A 20436-nucleotide genomic window follows, 5' to 3' on the forward strand; every position below is an offset into this window, starting at 1 on the left:
ATATATATTGTAGTGAAAAAATAAAAGCATGGACTAGAAATGCACACAGCAATTTCACGATAGTGGTTGCAAATGGGGAGAATTTGGGAATGGGGCTGTGGAGGGGAGCAGAGGTATCTTCAACCATATCTGCATTATTTTATTTCTTTAATCAAAAGGAACATATCTAAAACAAAAAGGACAAAATGTTGTCTTTCCTGTTGTCATAGTGTCCAAGATTTTTATAAATAGCGAATCAGTTGTTCAATAGTTATTGCAAGTCTCTGAGACTGTGATATTTTGTCTTATGCTACTTTTAAATACTAAAATAACAACATAAAGTTCTTTCCATTTAAAAAATAATCTGAAATAAGAATCATCTACATATTGAGATGTACCCAGAGTATTACATGCTGCATTAAAAACTTATTTTTATTTTTTTATTATTTAAAGTATTACAAATAGTAGTACATATGTCTCCTTTTTTCCCCAATTGACCTTCCACCAGCCTCCCCTCCCCCCTCCCAGTGTCTTGTGTCCATTGGTTATGCTTATATGCATACATACAAGTCCTTTGGTTGATCTCTTACCCACTCGCCACCCTCCCTGGCCTTCCCGCTGTAGTTTGACGTCTGTTCGATGCTGCTCTGCCTCTGTATCTATTTTTGTTCATCAGTTTATAATGGTCTTTATTATCCATAAATGAGTGAGATCATGTGGTATTTTTCTTTCATTGACTGGCTTATTTCACTTAGCATAATGCTCTCCAGTTCCATCCATGCTGTTGCAAATGGTAAGAATGCCTTCTTTTTTATAGCAGCGTAGTATTCCATTGTGTAGATGTACCACCGTTTTTAAATCCATTCATCTGCTGATGGGCATTTAGGCTGTTTCCAAATCTTAGCTATGGTGAATTGTGCTGCTATGAACATAGGGATGCACATATCCTTTCTGACTGATGTTTCTGGTTTCTTGGGATATACTCCTAGATGTGAGGTCACAGGGTCAAATGGGAGTTCCATTTTTAATTTTTTGAGGAAACTCCATACTGTTCTCCACAGTGACTGCACCAGTCTGCATTCCCACCAGCAGTGCACAAGTGTTCCTTTTTCTCCACATCCTCTCCAGCACTTGTCATTTGTTGATTTGTTGATGATAGCCATTCTGACAGGTGTGAGGTGGTACCTCATTGTTGTTTTGATTTGCATCTCTCGGATGACTAGTGACTTTGAGCATGTTTTCATATGTCTCTTGGCCTTCCTTCTGTCTTCTTTCAAAAAGTGTCTATTTAGGTCATTTGCCCTTTTTTTGACTGGGTTGTTTATCTTCCTTTTGTTAAGTTGTATGAGTTCCCTGTAAATGTGGGAGATTAAACCCTTATCAGTGATAACATTGGCAAATACGTTCTCCCATACAGTGGGCTTTCTTGTTGTTTTGTTGATGGTTTCTTTTGCTGTGCAGAAGCTTTTTATTTTGATGTGGTCCCATTTGTTTATTTTCTCTTTAGTTTCCATTGCCTTAGGAGCTGTATCATTAAATATATTGCTTCAACAAATGTCTGCTATTTTGCTGCCTGTGGCTTCTTCTAAGATTTTTATGGTTTCCCCTCTTACGTTTAAGTCCTTTATCCCAAATGAGTAGTTCTTAAAGGCTCCAGGTGCAGCACTGGGATCCACCTGTCAGAGGATCTGAGAGGTGACCAGTGTTGTGGGTGCACAGTAAGTGACAGGCAGAGTCGTGTATAATGGACTTGGAGAGCCTGGCAGGGATCATGGTAAAAAGCCTGGATTTTATTTTAGTTCTAGTGAAAAGCTGTTGGAGTGTTTTAAGCAGGAGAGTGATAAATTCTGATTTATGCCTTATAAAAAGATCACTTTGGCTGCTGTGTAGAGAACTGAATATTGGGGGAAGGATGGCAAGAATCGAATAAAGGAAATTGGTTGGCAGCTGTCGCCCTATTCCACTCAAAGAATGGTCCGGAAGTCCTTGGGCTGTGGGATTAGCAGTGGAGGTGGTGAGAAGTAGGAGGCTTCAGAAAATGTTTTGGAAGTAGAGCTGATAGGACTTCCTGGTGGACTGGGGGTGAGGGAACCCAGGCATCGAGGATGAATCCTAGATCTCTTACTGGAGCAACGCCCTGGAAAGTCAGCTGCCTTGCCCCAAATTCTCTGACTTTTGGAGTGGATTTGTTTGGTTATAAATCGTGTCTCTTTCCCTTCTTGGCTGTCCCTAAACTATGTCAACCCAGATGGAAATCTAGTTCCTTTCCTGGCTTTGCACTCTGTGAGAAATATATCCCGTGCAGTCTTTGGTTTTGTAGCAGATTTTATTAAAAGTTTGGGGAGGTGGAGGAGGTTTACATTGAAGAAATGTAAACAGTTCAAGAATTGATTATCAGATATCTCTGTTCTTTAAAGTCCTTTGATGATATTTTTTAAATTCAGAGAGCAGTATTCTGTCAAATTTCCCTGGCTTACGTTTTTGGATGCTCTTTTCTCTCTCTCTCTCTTTTTTTTTTTCAGAAGAAAAGAAAGCCTCCCATTTTTTTATGCAGTAAAATTTTACTTTCTCCGGCTCCAACCCTTTGCACATCCAAGAGCAGATTGCTGGGCTGAAGCCGTCCCACCTCAGATTGGTTTCTCCTGTTGGTTCCACCCTAACTTCTTTCTATCTCCCAGAAATCCCTCTGAGTGTCTTGGCCACTAAAGATTAACTTCCCTGTTCTCCATTGTGACTCTGGATTTATTCTCATTTTTATATATCTACTGCTGTTTAGATGGTGTTGGGGGAAGAGAACAAAACGTAAATGTAACCAGGCCAGCATGGCTCAGTGGTTGAGCGTCGACCTGTGAACCAGGAGGTCACGGTTCAATTCCCGGTTGTGGGGCTTGATCCCCAGTGTGGCAGCAGATCAATGATTCTCTCTCATCGTTGATGTCTCTCTCTCTCTCTCTCTCTCTCTCTCTCTCTTCTCCCTTCCTCTCTGAAATCAATAAAAAATAATAAATAATAAAACATAAAAGTAAATGTATGGGTTCTTGAAGCAGAATTTGTGCTCCAGTTTATAAATGTGCATATCCTGTGACCCAAAGATTTCGTTTCTGGGGGTAGATCCTGTGGCCAATTATATTTTCCAAAGATCGTGAAGGCGGTCAGTGTGTTCCCTCTCACATGCTCTTCTGCAGGGTGACCTTGCCAGGCCTCCATCAAGGGCAACTAGGCTTCCTTCTTTCTATTCTGGGAAATAAGAATTGACCTATGTTTAATGGGTGGAGAGTGAGGCGATGCCCCCATTTTTGGAACAATGGAATAGTTCATTTACATAGTTGCTCTAAAATCCTTCAAGGAAAGCAACCATGCTCCGTTTTCAAGACTGCTGCCACAATTTAAACACCTAAACTTGATTTTCATAGAACCCATTCTTCAGTGGAATCTTGGGACTTTAATAAAAGAAGTCAACATCAGAAACTTATTTCCACACGTGGTCGGCCTCAAAGCAACAAAATGCCCCTGTGCCAATGACGTGGCACTGCTTGGCTTCCTTCTGAACTCGGCACATAATGGTAAGAGAGTGGCTTCATTGAATGTGAGAAGCGAGGTTTTGTATTTTATGACAGCAATGTCTAACGGGTGGTACATGCTAAATGTATAGACACGGGAGTAAAAACATTTCCTAAAAATACCTAAGGAGTCACCTTTCATCGCTGCACCCTGTCTACGTGCGAGTGTGATTCACTCTCTTTCTCCCTGTGACCTTTTGCCATTTTGACCTGAACATCTTTCCTAATTTCCTTTATCCTCTGCCTTCCATGAATACATCACTTCCTGCCAGGGATGACCCACTGTGATTCTCACCCATCTATCTGAGCATGGCTATTCCTGCCATGTATAAATAGGCCCTGCGATTCTAAGGTAGCACAGCATTGTTTTATTTATTATGTATCTGCGTTGCCACGACGACTGTAATACTTACTAGGAGCCTTACACATTTCAACTACTAATTGTATTATTCTAGTTGTTTATCTCAGGCCATTGAAAACCTCCTGGTCCCCCCAAAACCGATAAATATGAAGGTGCAAGTAAATCAATAAATTTTAAAAATAAGAAACAAAATTTTATCACTCATAGTTAATATGTGTATCCACATACAAGTCCAAAGGACTCAACAGAAAAGCTATCAGGACAAATATGGAAGTGCCACAGAATTGAAGGATAGAGTAACAATTTATGAAAACCACTCCACCAAAGACAAAAGACTCTTAATTTTTTAAAATTTTATTCAGAAAGTAACAAACCTCAAAAGGTACCTAGAAAGAAACAAAACAAAACAAACCATAAAGAGTTGCAAGGCCTGTTGCGCAGAAATGATGAAAGTTTAACGGAGGCCATAAAAATGACTAAATAAGTAAAATGTTTATGTTCATGAACAGGAACTTCTAGTATTGTAAAGATGTTAATTGTTTATAAATGTATCCATCAATGCAATACAATTCCAAGAAAAATTGCAGCAGTATTTGTGTGTGTGTGTGTGAAAATTGACAAGCCAATCCTTGAAATCATATGGGAGAGTGAAGCACCATGAATAACACAATTTTTAAAAAGAATAAAAAGAACAAAAACTTGCCCTACCATGACTTATTACAAAGTAATCGATTCAAACTATGCATGGGTATAGGGAAAGGCAATTAGACTTGCCCCAACTTTTTTTGCATCTCGAATGGCTTCCGGTCTTCGAGCTCTCCAGCTCGCTGCCTGCTTGTGCCGAATTGTCTAGTTAGGAATGTGTCTCTTTCCCCTCTATCTCAACTCACGGAAGCTCAGTCCTTTTCCGGTTTGTCCTATGGATGCCAGGCTAGGGCCCCTCCTCCTCCTCTTAAACCCCTAGTCCTGCCTTACTTCTGTGAGCCATAGGAGAGGGGCTGTGCTTCATGCATTGAGCTCAATCTTGCCACACGAGTGAGAGTCACAGAGAGAAGGGACAGTCTCTGCTTGTTGGGTCTCTCTCAGCAGATCACCACCAGGTCTCGAGAAAAGAAATCGCTTCAGCAACGTGTTCTTTAGATGAAACCACCCTTCCCCTCTGCTGGCCACCACTGCACTCAGGCCAAAAAAGAGGCTCCCACAGTATGAGCTGCCGCTGCCAAAACTAGCAGTTGGTGAGGCCCTTGTCCAGCCCCCCAGCCGTCAGACCTCATGGAATTAATGGTGGGAAGGAGTATCCAGGGGCCCCCTGTGCTCCAGTTTGCACTTGTGACCCGCCTCCTCCTCAGGGACACTCCTCACACACCTGCCATGCCTCTCATCCGAGCTTTATCAGTCACCCAGAAACCTCCATCTCCTAGGTCACCGGTGGTCACCCGCACACACAAACTGTTCTGGCTTCCTTTCATTTCACCCCAAATCTGTCCCTTTCCATCCAGCCAAATCCATTCAGTGGAATTCGTGATCTGTCATCTGTAAACTCCCCAACACTTCTCATCTTTACTCTGAACGCCTCCCTAACGTTCATGCCATAAAGAATAACCTGGCCATTCCCAGGTAAGTTCTTTCTCCTGTAGCCTCCTGTGCGCCACCCCCCCCCCTCCCCCCAGGGGTCACATGTCTCAGAGCCCAAGGGCAGGGTTGCCGTCCCTGTTCCCTAGGGCTACTTCTTAACAATAATCACTCTTGTCCTCCCCTCTGAAATGCCCAGTTCCTTTGGACGCAGGCTTGCCTCCCTCTATTGCCAGCCAGTGGTGACCTTCCCATCACTCACACTCACTCATTTAGACCCCTGACTTCCTCTCTGCCTACTTTTATCACTATTGTCCCAAACACATGAACGACCCATGCAATACTCAGTTCCAAGGCCTCCTCTCCTTCACTGATCTTCCCCCATCTTACTTCCATGGTCAACTTCTTGACCTCATTGTCTCTAATAATGTTACTACTCCCAAATCTCCACTTCAAGCATCTCACACTCTCTCTACTGCCTCCTCTTCTCTCAGTCCCCGCTGGTACTCACACTCCAACTTTTCTTTGATTTTATTGAGACTTCACCATGGGCTCACTCCCACTTTTTTCATTACCCAGCATTTTTCCTTCTTTTTTCACCATCATTTGCTTAGTCCATCCTTATAAATACTTCTGTGACTTCCTCGCCCTTCTCTATCTCCCTTACCTGCATCAGCCCGGCTCTGGTTAAACCCACCTCTATCCCTGCCCTGGAATAGCAGAATATTGCTAGAAAAAAAAAGTGTGCCTACTAATCCCACTTCAATTCCACCAACTGGCCTGACTGTAAAATTCGTGATCACAAGTCTCAAGTGGGTACTCAGCACTACCCAGAAACTCTCTCTCTTCCCTGCTATGTTTATTTTCCAACTCGGCAAAATGAGCGTATCACACCACTTCCCACACTCCAGACCGTCAACATCACCTTCCCTTTCTATTCACTGTCAGCTGCGCTTGTAATACTTCATGTAGAAAATCAAGACTGATCGCAAGGAACTCCATCCTTGTGCCTGCACGTCTGCCATCCTGCCTGTATTTGTACTCCCCTGCTTTGTCTCTTTGCCTGTTGCATTGTGGGAAGTGTCTCTGCTGCTTTCAAAGGTCACCCCTCACCCCTTGTGTTCTAGATCCCAATCCCTGACCAGCCATCGGAAGAGTCTTGCTCCTGCATCTCACTTGCAAATCTCACCTTTCATGCATGTTCTCCTTCCGTACGGGACCAGGTCATCGGCATACAAGCACACTCTGCTGGAAAGAATTGATTGCAGATGGCGGCTCCACTGCCCACCACCCATGCATCTTCATTCCACTCCACATCAGACCTGTTCCCACCACTCTACTGACCGGTTCTTCCCAAGACCACCCACAGTCTCCACATTGCCGGTTCTCTTTCAGCACCATTTGACCCAACTGACCACTCGCTCCTCAAAAACATTTTATTCTCTTGGCTTTCTTGACACCATTTCCGATTGCTTTTATCTTGCCTCTTAGTCGCTTCTTAGTTTTCCTGGCTGGCTCCCTTCAGTGTGACCCTAAAATGCTGATGACCCTCAGGCTTGGTCTTTGGCTTCCTTCCTGAGGTAACCATTTTCTCTCCCTGGGGAACCTAATCCAGTGCCGGGGCTGGTAATGCCATTTTCAGGCTGACAATTTCCACATCTGCATTTCTGGTGCTGACCACACCTTTGAGACCAAACTCCTTACCAGATTGTCCAGTTTACAGTTGCTCTGGATGTCTAATGAGCATCCCCATCCAGAACTCTTGATTCATCTCCTTCTAAAATCTGTTCCTCTCCAATATTCCTCTTCCTAATTAATATCCAGTTACTCCAAAGTAGAATCTAGGACACATTCTTGACTGCTCAGACTCTCCTGACATTCCAGGATGGTGCTCTGCCCAGCGTCTATCCCCAAGGTGACCACTTTCACTCCACTACAATCTTATGTCCAGTCAACAGTGTTTTCCCACGAGGCTAATTGACAGCCTCTTAAGTGGTCTCCCCCTTTTCTAGTCGTGTCCCAGTATACTCACCCTCCATACAGCCACCAGAGTGATCTTCTCAAGTGTCAGTCAACTCAAATCACTTACAAACTTCCCTTTGCCCATTAGAATAAAATCCAAACTCTTCACAACGGTCTACTCAGCCTCTTTAAACCTGGGATACAGTTGTGGTCAGTTTGCCAGAGATAGTAGCCTGTGACTTAATTTTAGTCTAAAATATTAGCCAGAATGAAGCACGAACTATTTCTGAGCTTCACTGGAGTCTGGTCATGTAATATCATGCTAGACACCTATCATCACCCCCACTTAGAATATAGTGTACTGTTATCTGTAGAACTAAATTTGGTGTTTAGAAAGGCAAAGCTTATCTTTAGCTTTTCTCTTCCTGGAAAAAGTAGATGGTACTAACACTTCTGTCTACATCTTTCCCTATACAGAAAAGAGCCAAGAGTTTAAATGCATTCTTTACAATATGGCTGGTCCCACATCCGTTTTTTGAAAACAAAGTATATATATTAGATTATCAACTGTCTTCAGACCCCCTGTACTCCACTCTCCTGAACCCCCAATCCTTATGACTTTTGACTCGACTTCAAATCTACATTCCACGTTTAAAAAACAAAAGGCTTGCAACATTCCTAGCGGCGGCCAAGGAAAGGTGGGATCAGGGAACAATGTGCTTTCGGTGTTTGCAATATGTTTGGTCTTTTTAAAAACAGGTTCTCATGAGGCATTAGCAAATGTTTTTCTATTTCTAAAATCACAAATATTAAAGTAAATCAAACATAATTTCTCCTCTTGGGGAGTTTACATTTTAATTTTTTTCTTTAGGGTTTTTTTTTATTGTTTACTGAAATTGTACTAATGATATAGGGACATATCAATGCTCAGAAGGATTTTAGGAAGGAAAAACTCTTCATCTACTCTTTTAGCTTCAGTCCCAGGGGATCTTAATTAGACTCTCAAAGGTTACCCGGAGAAAAGGAGTGTCGTTTTTATTAATATTTACATTCAAGGGAGTTCACAGAAAATAAGTGAATGAAGCTCCAATAGTGGTTAAACTCAGAAGTTTATATACCATTTGAACCAAGGAAAGGATGATAAAATGGAGGGAAGTGACTAGAAAGCAAGCGGGGGGGGGGGGGGGGGGGACTAGTAAGAGTTATTTTTTAAGGTCTGTTTACACAAACCTGTCTCAGTGTCGACGCATCTCTCTAGCGACCAGAGTGTTCTTCTCTTTCTGATACAATGGGGCACCTTTCTCACGGGAAAATGTATGCCCTGCTTTTAGATCAGGGGTGGGCAAACTTTTTGACTCGAGAGCCACAATGGGTTCTTAAACTGGACCGGAGGGCCGGAACAAAAGCATGGATGGAGTGTTTGTGTGAACTAATATAAATTCAAAGTAAACATCATTACATAAAAGGGTACGGTCTTTTTTTTTTTTTTTTTTAGTTTTATTCATTTCAAACTGGCCGGATCCGGCCCGCGGGCCCGTAGTTTGCCCACGGCTGTTTTAGGCAGATAGGGGGAAGACAGAGGACTCTTCTTGCATCTATTGATTTCAGTTGCCTTCAACTCAAAATAATCCTGATGGCAAAGCGGCATGTTTTGGGGTAGCACATTCTGACCCCACTTCCATATAAAACAAAATACTTAATAATTAAACCAGATGGTTGGCTAACATCCTGTGGCATAACCTGAAGTGACTTCATCTTTCCAGTGCTTGGGGGAGTGAGATGCAATCTGAGGGGAGTGGAGGGCAGAGAATGGGTTGGAAGGTGGAGCAGGCTCTGGCCCATGAAGACCTAGCACCATGGAAGTGAGTTACTCGTTTTGCCTTAATTTTCCTTCCCTCTCATGATAGGTGTTTACATAGGCCTCAGCTTTTCCGGATTTTGGCTTTATTCTGATACCCTGTGGTATAACCTGACAGAGATGATCTATACCAAAGTTGGAGAAGGTAAATCCTCTAACAGTGCTCTCATCTTCAGCATTTCCTCTATATCAACATTTGATCAATATTTCACCTTTTCCTCACTTTATAATCCATGGCATAATTTCTTCCTTTAGGACATTCAGAGCTTTCCGTGGTGGATATGGTTTTAACAAATCATTTCTTAGTTATCCTCACCTCTTTGGGACTCTTTGTAAGTGGAGATCTTCGTCATCCATCAAACTCTGATCTAAAGGTATGTGAACAGCTTTTTAATGAATAGCTAGCCTTAAATGTCTTTCATGACATAAAGTAGAAACACTGAGTTCTTGAATTATATGTGGTATATCTTAAAATTGAAATGCTTCTTCCTTTTGAAAAATGTAAATGCATAATACAGTGATTTCTTCCTTTGCCTTATTATTAATATTGTGTTGAATATTTTGAAATGGTGCTAGTGTTGTTACTATACCAATTTATAGTAAGTTTTAAATACATATAAGTAGAAAACACTCTATCTATCTACCTACCTATCTATCTATAGTTACATATATTCCCAAAATGCTTTAAGGTGATTTGTAATGCTAAATATTATATTACAAAGTAACATAAATTAAAGTAACTCTTGGGATTGAGAGAAGGGAATATATGTTTTGGTGAAGATATACAATATACATAGCATGAAATTCTTAAGCATGTTCATGAGTACCTCTCAAAAATTACCACAACAGAAATAAGAGTAGTAATAAAGATTTAGGAACAGTAGAAGAAAAGATAAGAGTAAGTATGGAAAGGGCAATTGTATTGGTTGAGAAGTAGGTATTTCTACGGCATAGTAATTATTACCTTTCTTCAGCTATACAAATATTCACAGCCTCCCCGCTTTCTTCACTCTCTCTGAGAAAGTACCATTTGTTGCTCAGACAATTAATCTGGCCTTCCACGTGCTTATCATGGGATTGCTGAAGCAGAGAGTTGTAGATGCCAGGAACAGTGACTCGAGTTCAAAGTACAGAGGGCCTGACCCAGGGGCTGCACTGGGCTGGGCAGAAGGAGGCCATGGAGAAAATGACAGATTTAGGGTGTGTCTCCCTAATCCCACGTAGGTGACAGACTCCGTGTATTTACACACACTTCTTAACTCCTCCATTTAAATCATCCGCAGGTGGGGTTTCGATCCCAAATCCTTTCTGGAATTAAGTTAAGGTATAAATCAGTGATGGCGAACCTTTTGAGCTCGGTGTGTCAGCATTTTGAAAAACCCTAACTTAACTCTGGTGCCGTGTCACATATAGAAATTTTTTGATATTTGCCACCATAGTAAAACAAAGACTTATGTTTTTGATATTTACTTTATATATTTAGATGCCATTTAACAAAGAAAAATCAACCAAAAAAATGAGTTCGTATGTCACTTCTGACACGCGTGTCATAGGTTCGCCATCACTGGTATAAATTAATCAAATGGTGAAACAAGGCAAAGACCGAAGAGGAAATCAGTGTGACTCTCCTAACTGCTGGAATATAAAGGAAACATTGCATTGGGTGTCATTTACATTGCTGCGGTTTGTTATGCCTTTTCCTATCGAGCAAAAATTAAAGTTCCTTTTCTTTTCCTTCTAGTTTTCCAGGGCAGACTTTTGTGGTTTTGAAAGGGTAAGAAGCTTTACATTTCCAAGGGTTGGTTAAAAGATATGTTTCCTCGGTGCCTTAAGAGATGAGGTGCAAGGCAAGAATTCACAATATAGATGATCCCTGTTACTATAATATTATTTATCATTTGAGCTAAAAAAATATATATATATATTGTATTTCTACCAACTATCAAGCAGTGATTCCTCTTCTGTTTCCAAGGGAAAAGTGCCCGCCTTATCTCAGAGGCCACCCCCGCCCCTGCTGACCAGGACGGTTGTGGGTGGTCAGGTGTTTTCTGCACAGGGCGCCCAGTTGAAAGGAGAGTTGGGCCTGAAATCTGGCTAACTCTGTACGCCCCATCCATCTGCCCCATGCAGGTCTGTGCCTACCTGGAGAAAGTCACTGTCTAATTTGCACGAAAGGCGGTCTAAGCTAGCCACACCTCTGTGTCTGGCTTTTTGTGGGGATCTTATTCCATCAGTTATCTTCCCTCTCTGCTACAAGGTCAAGTTTCATGATTCAATAGGTCATTTCCATCAATATATAAGCATGCTTTCGTTTGGAAAGAACAACAGAAATTTTGAGTATTCCTAGCCTTTTGCCAATGTCCCCTTCTCAATCCTTCCACATACATGCAGGCATGCTCAAGCGTGAAGTTATTATTAAAAACGACAAGGATTTACCTTTAGATAAGACCTTTTTTATAATGACCGAAAGAAGGATGGTAAGAATGGGATGCCTGTGGCTGTTTGGGCAGGTTGGAAGGGGTTACTACTTGATGACTTATTCATTTACTTATTCATCCATTCTTCAAATATTTGTGGAGTACTTTCTATGGTCTATACTTTTTTAGACAAGAAGAATTCCGTAATGAATAAGACACAGTCTTAAGGAGCTTACCATTCTACTAAGGGAGATAGATCATAAACAAGCACACAAACAAACGCATAAAATGATTGCAGATAGTCATCAGGGCTTATAGAAATGAAAACAGGTCATTAAAGCAGGTAAACCGAGAGTGAAGGGAAGATAGTATTCTACTTTAAATAAGGTGATGATAGCAGACCTCTCCAAGGAGGTGAAATTTAAGCAGACGCTTGCATGACTTGAGGAAGCACATTCAGACAGACATAATAGTAAGTACAAAGATGCTAAGTTGAGAAATTGGTTTAGTAGAAATAGCGGGGACTTCAGGCCGCTTCTTCAAGGATACAATTCTAACTTGTGTGAAACATACAAGATCCTTCAGGGTCAGGGCCTTCCCTACCTTCTTCATTCCTGTCATGCCTACCCCTCACCTCAAGCCATTCTTGCAAGCCATTAGCTTCATTCTCAGGAAGTTTTCTCCAAATGTGAGTAAGAATAGCCACCAGGTTCACAAGCCCTCAGTTTACCAGTCCCAGCAGGAATACAATATCTTTTCCCAGTAGTTCCTTTAAGTTTCAGGACAGACTCATTAACCTGCTTTGGATCATGTGTTCATTTCTGACCAATCCTTGTGACTTGGAGTCAGACCTGGGTCATGAGCTCATCCTCCGGAATGAAGTCAACATGATCTGATGACATTATCCCATAGATACTGACTGGGCTCTTACCTGTTTGATTCCAGGTAGGAGATAAATAAAAAGAAATCTAAAAAGGAAGAAAAGGAGTAAGTCAGGGCCCAATGAAGTTTCTATAATAATTGCTCAGGTATTATAATGATAACTACAGTGTCCTGCAAACCTGAAGATTTATATAAGAACTCAAAAGTTTCATTTAGGACAACACCTTACCACACCATTCAAATAAATTGTTTATTCTGTTTTAAAAGCCTATTTTGTTAGTTTAGCAGTTGTGTTGAGATATAATACACGTCGCATAAAATTCACCCGTTTAAAGTGTAAATTCCAGTGGGCGTCAGTATAATCACAGAGTTGTGCAACCATTATCATGATCAATTTAAAAGGATTTTCATGCACAGATTATTATACAGATTTTATTACTGACCTCTAAAAATGCAAGGAGGTCTCTCTTTTGTTTCAACAATAATTTGTAAGTCAGAATCTTCCTATAACAAAAAACCATCTCAAAGTCTTGCACATAATTCGCATCCAACGTTATACAATCTCACTTTCTAGAAAGCTTCTCTCTTATGACCAATTTTTCAAAACCTATATTTTTGTGGCTTTTTTCTTATTGCTCCTCACCCCTGTCAGGCTTCTGTGGAGAGTCCTTAAGCCTGGCTGCAGCTAATGAAGAAGAGAAGATAGGATGTGACCCATCGTGACTGTGGTGAAAGGCTAATAATTTCTCTAGCTTCCAAAAGACTAGTTCAGAAGGCATCTACCATCAACACACGCTAATTCAGATGAAATTTCTTTTTATTCCCGTGTGTGTGTGTGTGTGTGTTGTTCAAAAGCATTATTCTTGTTTCGTGTCCTCATTCTACAACCTTTTATTTGCATATAATATTTCTCTCTTTATTTGCCTCACATTCCTGAAATATTGAACTTTTAAATTTTTCAAAGATTTTGTAATTTATATCTTAAGTCCACAAAATGCCTAAATGATATTTTTATTTATTTGTGTAGGGTGACTATGCCAAAGGAAAATTGTGGTATAATGAAAGATGTTTTGCTAACAGAGAACACTTTGAAGGTAAATTTTAGGTAAAGAGATATTAACAGGCTTTTTCCCCCCAATATGAATAGCACATATAGATGAAATGAAATGACCAAATAAAAATAGAATAAGATGTAAAGATAGGTTTGTTTTGTGTAAGTTCATGGCTTAAAACTAAGGAGAGCAATTCAGTTAAATCTGAAACAACAGACATGTCCTGATAGATGTGCAAGAAAATTGATTCTCATATATTTAATGATACATTCAGAAATATAGATGCTGCTTGTAATTTCTATGCCTTTATATTTTATAGTTGACTATGTTACTGTCACCTTTGAGAGAAACAGGACTTTAAGTGAGGTATGGCATTGAATATTTTACAAGGTAAGAAGTTCTATTGTGCGTGATTTTTATGGGTTGTTATTCATCTAAAACAATAGCAGTTCTACGGCCTGAAAGGCTTAACAATGCCTCTTTGCTCCCAGTGGCACCTCTCCGTGGGTCTAATGGTGATTACCTGGTTATGGTCAATCTAGACCTGCACAGTGGTTCCAGAAAAACAACCCGTGCCAGAAAGGGATGCCTTCTGAACTCACATCCCCCAGAAGAGAAGCACAGACATGAAAGATTTAACACTCTTATTTGTAGCCAGTCATTAGTTTATTTGCTTAAGAGGACCAATTAGAACTTATCTGTCAAAAACAACATTCACCTGTCCTTTCTCCTTTTGCAGGCAAGCTCTTGTTTTTATGGGAGCGAGCCATTTCTTGAATGGTTACCTTGCTTACCTCAGCTTGCAAAAGGAATGAAAATTGCCCCTTCAACTGTAATAACATTTCTGGTTGACCAAGATGATAGTTCTGGAGTGTACCTCTTACAAAACCAGGTATGCCTTACGGCCCAAAAGGGATTGCTCTTGATGCTACAACCATGAAAATTTAACTAAGTAAAACTATTTCCGAGGTCTTGTTATCTTCGGCAGTAGAAATTGACAAAATTAGCTACAGCAAAAATGATTTATGGCTGGTAATATAGATTAGGACACTTTAGAGGTTTCTTGCCTCCGATTGGCATTCAGTTTGATGAAAATGGAAAATATGATGCTATTTGCATAATGATTCTTCTTTGCTTATCCTCCAAGAATATAAACTGAGTTAGGTCTATAGCAATGTGAGGTTTCATAAAAGTGGTTAGTTTAGATTAACAAATAATGGAACTAAGTTGCCACAGATCTATATTTCCTCTTCCAAAAGGTCTTAACCTCAACTGTGAATTAGAGCCACTAAAAACATATATAAGCCTTAGCTGGTTTGGCTCAGCGTCGGCCTGCTGATGAAAGGGTCCTGGGTTCGATTCCGGTCAAGGGCACATGCCCTAGTTGTAGGCTCAATCCCCAGTGGGGGACATACAGGAGGCAGCCAATCAATGATTCTCTCTCATCATTGGTGTTTCTATCTCTCTCTCCCTCTCCCTTTCTCTCTGTCGTTAATAAAAATATATTTTAAAAAAACATATATAAGTTCAGCCCTACCCTTTGATTTTAGGAAGAAAAAAAAATTTTGCCTACCCTCTTAGGTTCAGTAAGCAGGGTCCTTTAAATTAAACTGACAAAAGAGAGTAACAGGAGAAAAGAAAACTATTTATGTGTGTAGCACATCTATAGGCAGGTACAAGTCAGTGATGAGTAACTCAAAAAGGTGGTTAAAATTGTAAGGTTATATACCATCTTAATAAATTAAGGGGGGTGATAAAAGCACATAAAGATAAACGAGTGAAAAGATAATGGCTTTGCAGGAGATAATAAAGTGTATTTATATAGTACTAGAGGCCAAGTGCACAACATTCATGCACTGGGGGGAGGTGTCCCTCAGCACAGCCTGCACCTTCTCCAATCTGGGACCCCTCCGGAGATATCCGACTCACAGGGATCGGACCTAAACCGGCAGTCGGACATCCCTCTCACAATCCGGGACTGCTGGCACCTAACCGCTCGCCTGTCTGCCTGATTGCCCCTAACTGCTTCTGCCTGCCAGCCTGACCACCCCCTAACTACTCCCCTGCCGGCCTGATTAACAACTAACTGCTCCCCTGTCAGCCTGATCACCCCCAACTGCCCTCCCCTGCAAGCCTGATCCCCCGCAACGGCCCTCCTCTGCTGGCCAATTTGGTTCTGATTGGTTGGTTTCTATGCCAGTCAGCGTCGAAAGCTCCACCTCTTAGGCAGCAATTGGCTCCTCACAGTTGATCCAGATTTAGTTCTGATTGGTCAGTTTCTATGCCAGTCAGCGTCTCTGGGCCTATTGCCAGAAGCCGGTACATCCTTGCTGCTTGACACAGTCGCTGCAGGGAAGAAACATCTGCACAGCATATGTTTCAAGGGATCTGGCGTATATGGCATACTGTTCTTAATATGTTTGCTCCCCTTCTTGGCGCCATGTGTTTTAACCAAGGTCACCTCTCCGAGAAAGGTTGTTTCCCCAGGTGGGGATTTTTCCCTGAGGTTAGGGAGGGGATACAACCCCTTAACTAAGTGCCAGGCGGGTAGTTAAGCTACATAATCTTTACTCCCTGGAATGGAGATAAGAAACGCCCTAACCTTTGTAATAGAAATTGACAGGATTAAAATCAACTGGTATAAATACAGATGTAACAAGACAATAAAACACAGAACCTAGACTCAGAACCTAGACACAGAACCTAGAGAGAGACAGAGCCTAGAGACAAGACTTGGCTGGAGATCCTACACAGAACCTAGAAACAGAACCTATCGAGAGAACCTGGCTGAAGAACCTAGAGAGAGAACCTACACACAGAACCTAGAGACAGAACCTAGTGAGAGAACATGGCAAAAGATCCTGGACAGAACCTGGCTACAGAACTTGGCAGGAGAACCTGGAGAAGCTGGATGGAGAACCTAGCGAGAGAACATGACACCAGAACTTGGCTACAGAACCTCTGGTGGGAGAACCTTGCTATGCTGATCAACTGACGTAGCCTCCATGTCATTCCTTCTTCGTTGACTCTGTGCATACCTTTGGGGACCCCTGGACCTGCTGGGGCTGGACCCCAACAGCCTATCAACGGGGCCTGATCAGAAAGGCAGGCCTGATCAGCAGCCCCGGTGGAGGCCTGGAGAGAAATGGAGGCCCGGCTGCTGGCCAGGCCCAGAGCTAAAGAGAGAGGCAAGTGCTGATCAACAGCTGCCACAGAAGCTATGGATCAAGCCCTGCTTCTCTCCTCAGGCCTCTCTCTGGGCCTGATTCGCAGCCCCCTCAGCAGTCAGTGCTAGGTCACCATGCCTGCAGCCATAGCAGTCAGTGCTGACTGCAGGACTGACTTCCAGTTGGTCGAGCCTCCCCCTTGGTTGCAGATGTGATGGACCCAGGGTTTTTATATATTAGGATAAGTGGTCTTTCTGTCTTCTTCAGCTTATAAATCTTCCATGAAGGAAGGAATTGGGGTAGGTTTTATTCATATTCTCCCTTCTGCGAGGACATCCGCCCTGAAGAGGAATTGGTGGTGATCTTATTTCTCAAAGTTGCTGCTTTTAGTCAGATAAGAGAAGGACTTTTTTCCTGCATCTGTTGAATCTCAGATGTCTTCCACTTAAAATCATCTTTATAACAAAGTGGCATATATTGGAGTGCATATTCTGATCCTCTTCAGGATCATGATCCAATAGAATTGGAGTGTGGCCCAGGGGTCCACACTTTTAAAACATAGTTTGAAGTGATAGTTATGAGCCTGGGCATTGGAGTCTTTCTGCTGAGTTCAGTCATTCTGCCATTTAATATAGAACCTTGGACAAATTATTTAATCTTCTAAACTTCGTGTTCAACAGCCATTAAGTGGATGTATAGTGGGGAAGGCAGAGTAAAGAGATGTCAGTGGTTGCTAATCCTTCCAGTTCTAGGCTTTGTTAGGGGTCCCTATCTTAGTCAACATCTGAGTAACAGGAAACTCTAAAAATTGTAACATAGACTAGTATGACTAATGGAAAAATTCTGATGATTGCTCATGCTTTATTTCTAGAAAGAGGCCTCTGTCTCTGTGCACATCCTGGAAAATAACAAACCAAGATTAAAAGAAAAATTTCCACGTTTCACATTTCCTCCATCATTCTCTTCTCTTGTTGGGATGAAATTCCATCCACGAAGCCATTTGCTGTATGCCTATGGCAATCAGGTGCGTAAACGAGACATTTCACTTGATATGCTAATTCTTGGGTTAGGTTGTCAGTTCACACATATTCATTATAATAAATAACATAAGAAAAATAAAAGTGAGCATAAATAGATTAATAATTTAAAACATTTAGAACAATGCAATGAGATACCATTGCTTTCATTCAAGTAATCAGTAACAATTAAAAATAAACTTTGAATAAAATCAAGTATTGGTGAGGTTTGGAGAAATGAATACTTGCATACATTACTTATCTATCTATCTATCTATCTATCTATCAATCTATCTATCTATATATAAAAGCCTAAGTGACCATTACAATTGGTTGACTGGTCATTCAGTCGACGGGTTGCCATGATCCACACTGACCACCAGGGGGTCAACGCTCAATGCAGGAGCTTCCCCCTGGTGGTCAGTGCACTCCTACAGCCAACCTCCCGCTGTCCCTCCCCCTGGCCAGCCAACCTCCCACGGTCCCTCTCCCTGGCCTGGCCGGCTGGCCCCGATCAACCCCAATTGCCTCTAGTAAGACTATAAACTGGCAATGTCAAATTTAAGAACACTTTTGCAGTATCTATTCAAATTATAGATATACTAGTACTAGAGGCCCGGTGCATGGATTCGTGCACTGGTGGGGTCCCTTGGCCTGGCCTGTGGGGATCGGGCCAAAACTGGCTCTCCAACATCCCCAGTGGGGTTCCAGATTGTGGAACGCACCCTGGAATTGAGGTCCCTCCTCTCTGGTTCCGGATGCGTCACCCAAGAACTGCCACTGCCAAGTGACCACGTTTCAGCAGCTTCTGCGTTGAGTGTCTGCCCTGGTGGTCAGTGTGCATCATAGCTACTGGCCAGTCAGCCAGTTCCTTAGGCTTTTATATATAGAGATGCGTAGCCTCTGACTCAGCAACTTGGTTTTTCAGTACCTGCTCTAGAGGTACACTAACAGTATAAATGAGCAGGCAGAATGGTCATTGTTGTATTATTTACGACAGTGAGCATTTTTATATAACCTTTAAACTTTCATTAGTAGGAAAATAGAGTATCTCAAGTATAACATATCCATAATTATTGGATACTATGCATCAGTACAAAAGAATGTGAAGATCCACGTGAGCTAACAAAATGGTCTGAGATATATTGAGTGGCAAGTGTAACTTTCAGCCCAACCAGTACAGGAGGATGCCATTTTGAACATGTTGTTCAGAGCTCCCTCCCCTTCCCACCGTACCTCCCCACCCAACACCATGCTCACCAGTAACATGTGCAGGGCCCAAAGCAAGAGTAAAGATGCAGGCTCCGATATCCTATGTTTAGGACATGGATCGTGCTATGCCAGCAATGAGTGCTATACCCCTGAGTGATGGAAGCACCTACGTGCTATTTTGTGCCAAGCCAGCTCAGCCAAGGGTTCCGCAAGCCTTGAGAGAGGGCGGCGATGGATGAACAAATGACAGACAGAGAGAATAAGCTGGGTCTAGGTGCATCTTCCTGTGCCTGGCTGAGGCCACAGAGAGAGATCCAGAGGCAAGCCGAGCCTTTATTTTATAGCCAGAGGTAAACAAGGTAGTGGTCACCATAGTTACAATGTTCTTGTGAGTTTCACTTGTTTGGGCAGCACTTGCTACATCTCCCTCAGCCCATTAGCTTCCCAGATAAGATCTAGGGAGCTCATAAGGTCAAGCCTAATTATGCTAAGGGGGCTGTGCCCTCTAAGCTGGGACTTGTTTGTGGCTTTGCCAACAGGTCATTCCGAGGCTTAACCCTATAGCCGCACCCTACACTATTTAATAAACTTTCTCTGTGTGTAAGATGCAGACACACTAAGTGTGCAGTCCAGGACAAGGGTCCCTCTTGCCCAAGTGTAAAGGTGGTGCCGCACCCAAATACATGCTTCCTCTCCTCCTCACCATACAATGAACTGTTGTAGTGTGTGTGTGTGTGCATGTGTGTTCATTTGTGTGTGTGCGTGCGTGCGTGTGTGTGTGTGTGTGTGTAAAGGTGTAGACATTTCAAATTGATAACAGTAATTACCTCTGGAAAGGGATAGAGACCACGATTATATCAGATGATGTATAAAAAAATTATTTAGATGGTAGTCAAAGAGACTTCAGCCACATGATAATGTTTTAAATTTAAGAAAAGCCTGTTTTAAATTTAAGAAAAGGTATAACTTACCACTAAAATTAACTTTAAGAAGAAATTAAAAACCAGAAATATTCATTTGAATAAGACATAGGCCATTAAAAGAAGTACCAAGCAGGATTCATCCAATACAAGATCTGATTTATCTTTAAACAGCCCTTAACAAATGATGAGGAACTAGAGAAACTTACATGCTATGTGTGGTGGGGTATATTCGAGGACTTACTAAGGTCCCACAACACACTTTTTGCAAATGTCAAGGGCTCTTCCACACAAAACATGTTTGCATACATATTTGCCAGGTGCCTGGAACGTGAAGTCTCATGTCAATACGGGGTAAACTCTTTCCCCCATATCCAAATACACCCAGCACTTCATCCTTTTATGAACAAACAGATGCCATTTGGGAGATGATGGGAATAGCTTCATTCTTTTATGCATTCGCCTTGCATACTGTGCA

General features: G+C 41.9%; 1 protein-coding gene across 1 annotated transcript in view; it reads left to right on the top strand.

Annotated features, from left to right (window-relative positions):
• The window catches only part of LOC139001913 (cation channel sperm-associated auxiliary subunit beta-like), a 78355-nt gene that overhangs the window by 18553 nt on the left and 39366 nt on the right, over positions 1 to 20436 (top strand). Inside the window, exons 6-13 of the mRNA XM_070403421.1 lie at positions 3393 to 3542; positions 9342 to 9437; positions 9548 to 9666; positions 11034 to 11066; positions 13619 to 13685; positions 13963 to 14009; positions 14383 to 14547; positions 17688 to 17834. Coding sequence (XP_070259522.1) covers positions 3393 to 3542; positions 9342 to 9437; positions 9548 to 9666; positions 11034 to 11066; positions 13619 to 13685; positions 13963 to 14009; positions 14383 to 14547; positions 17688 to 17834 — 824 coding nt within the window. The remainder of the gene's footprint in view (positions 1 to 3392; positions 3543 to 9341; positions 9438 to 9547; positions 9667 to 11033; positions 11067 to 13618; positions 13686 to 13962; positions 14010 to 14382; positions 14548 to 17687; positions 17835 to 20436) is intronic.

The sequence above is a fragment of the Myotis yumanensis genome, unplaced genomic scaffold (assembly GCF_028538775.1).
Source record: "Myotis yumanensis isolate MYYU_CA2020_CCGP unplaced genomic scaffold, mMyoYum1.0.hap1 SCAF_1, whole genome shotgun sequence".
In the NCBI taxonomy this organism is placed as follows: domain Eukaryota; kingdom Metazoa; phylum Chordata; class Mammalia; order Chiroptera; family Vespertilionidae; genus Myotis; species Myotis yumanensis.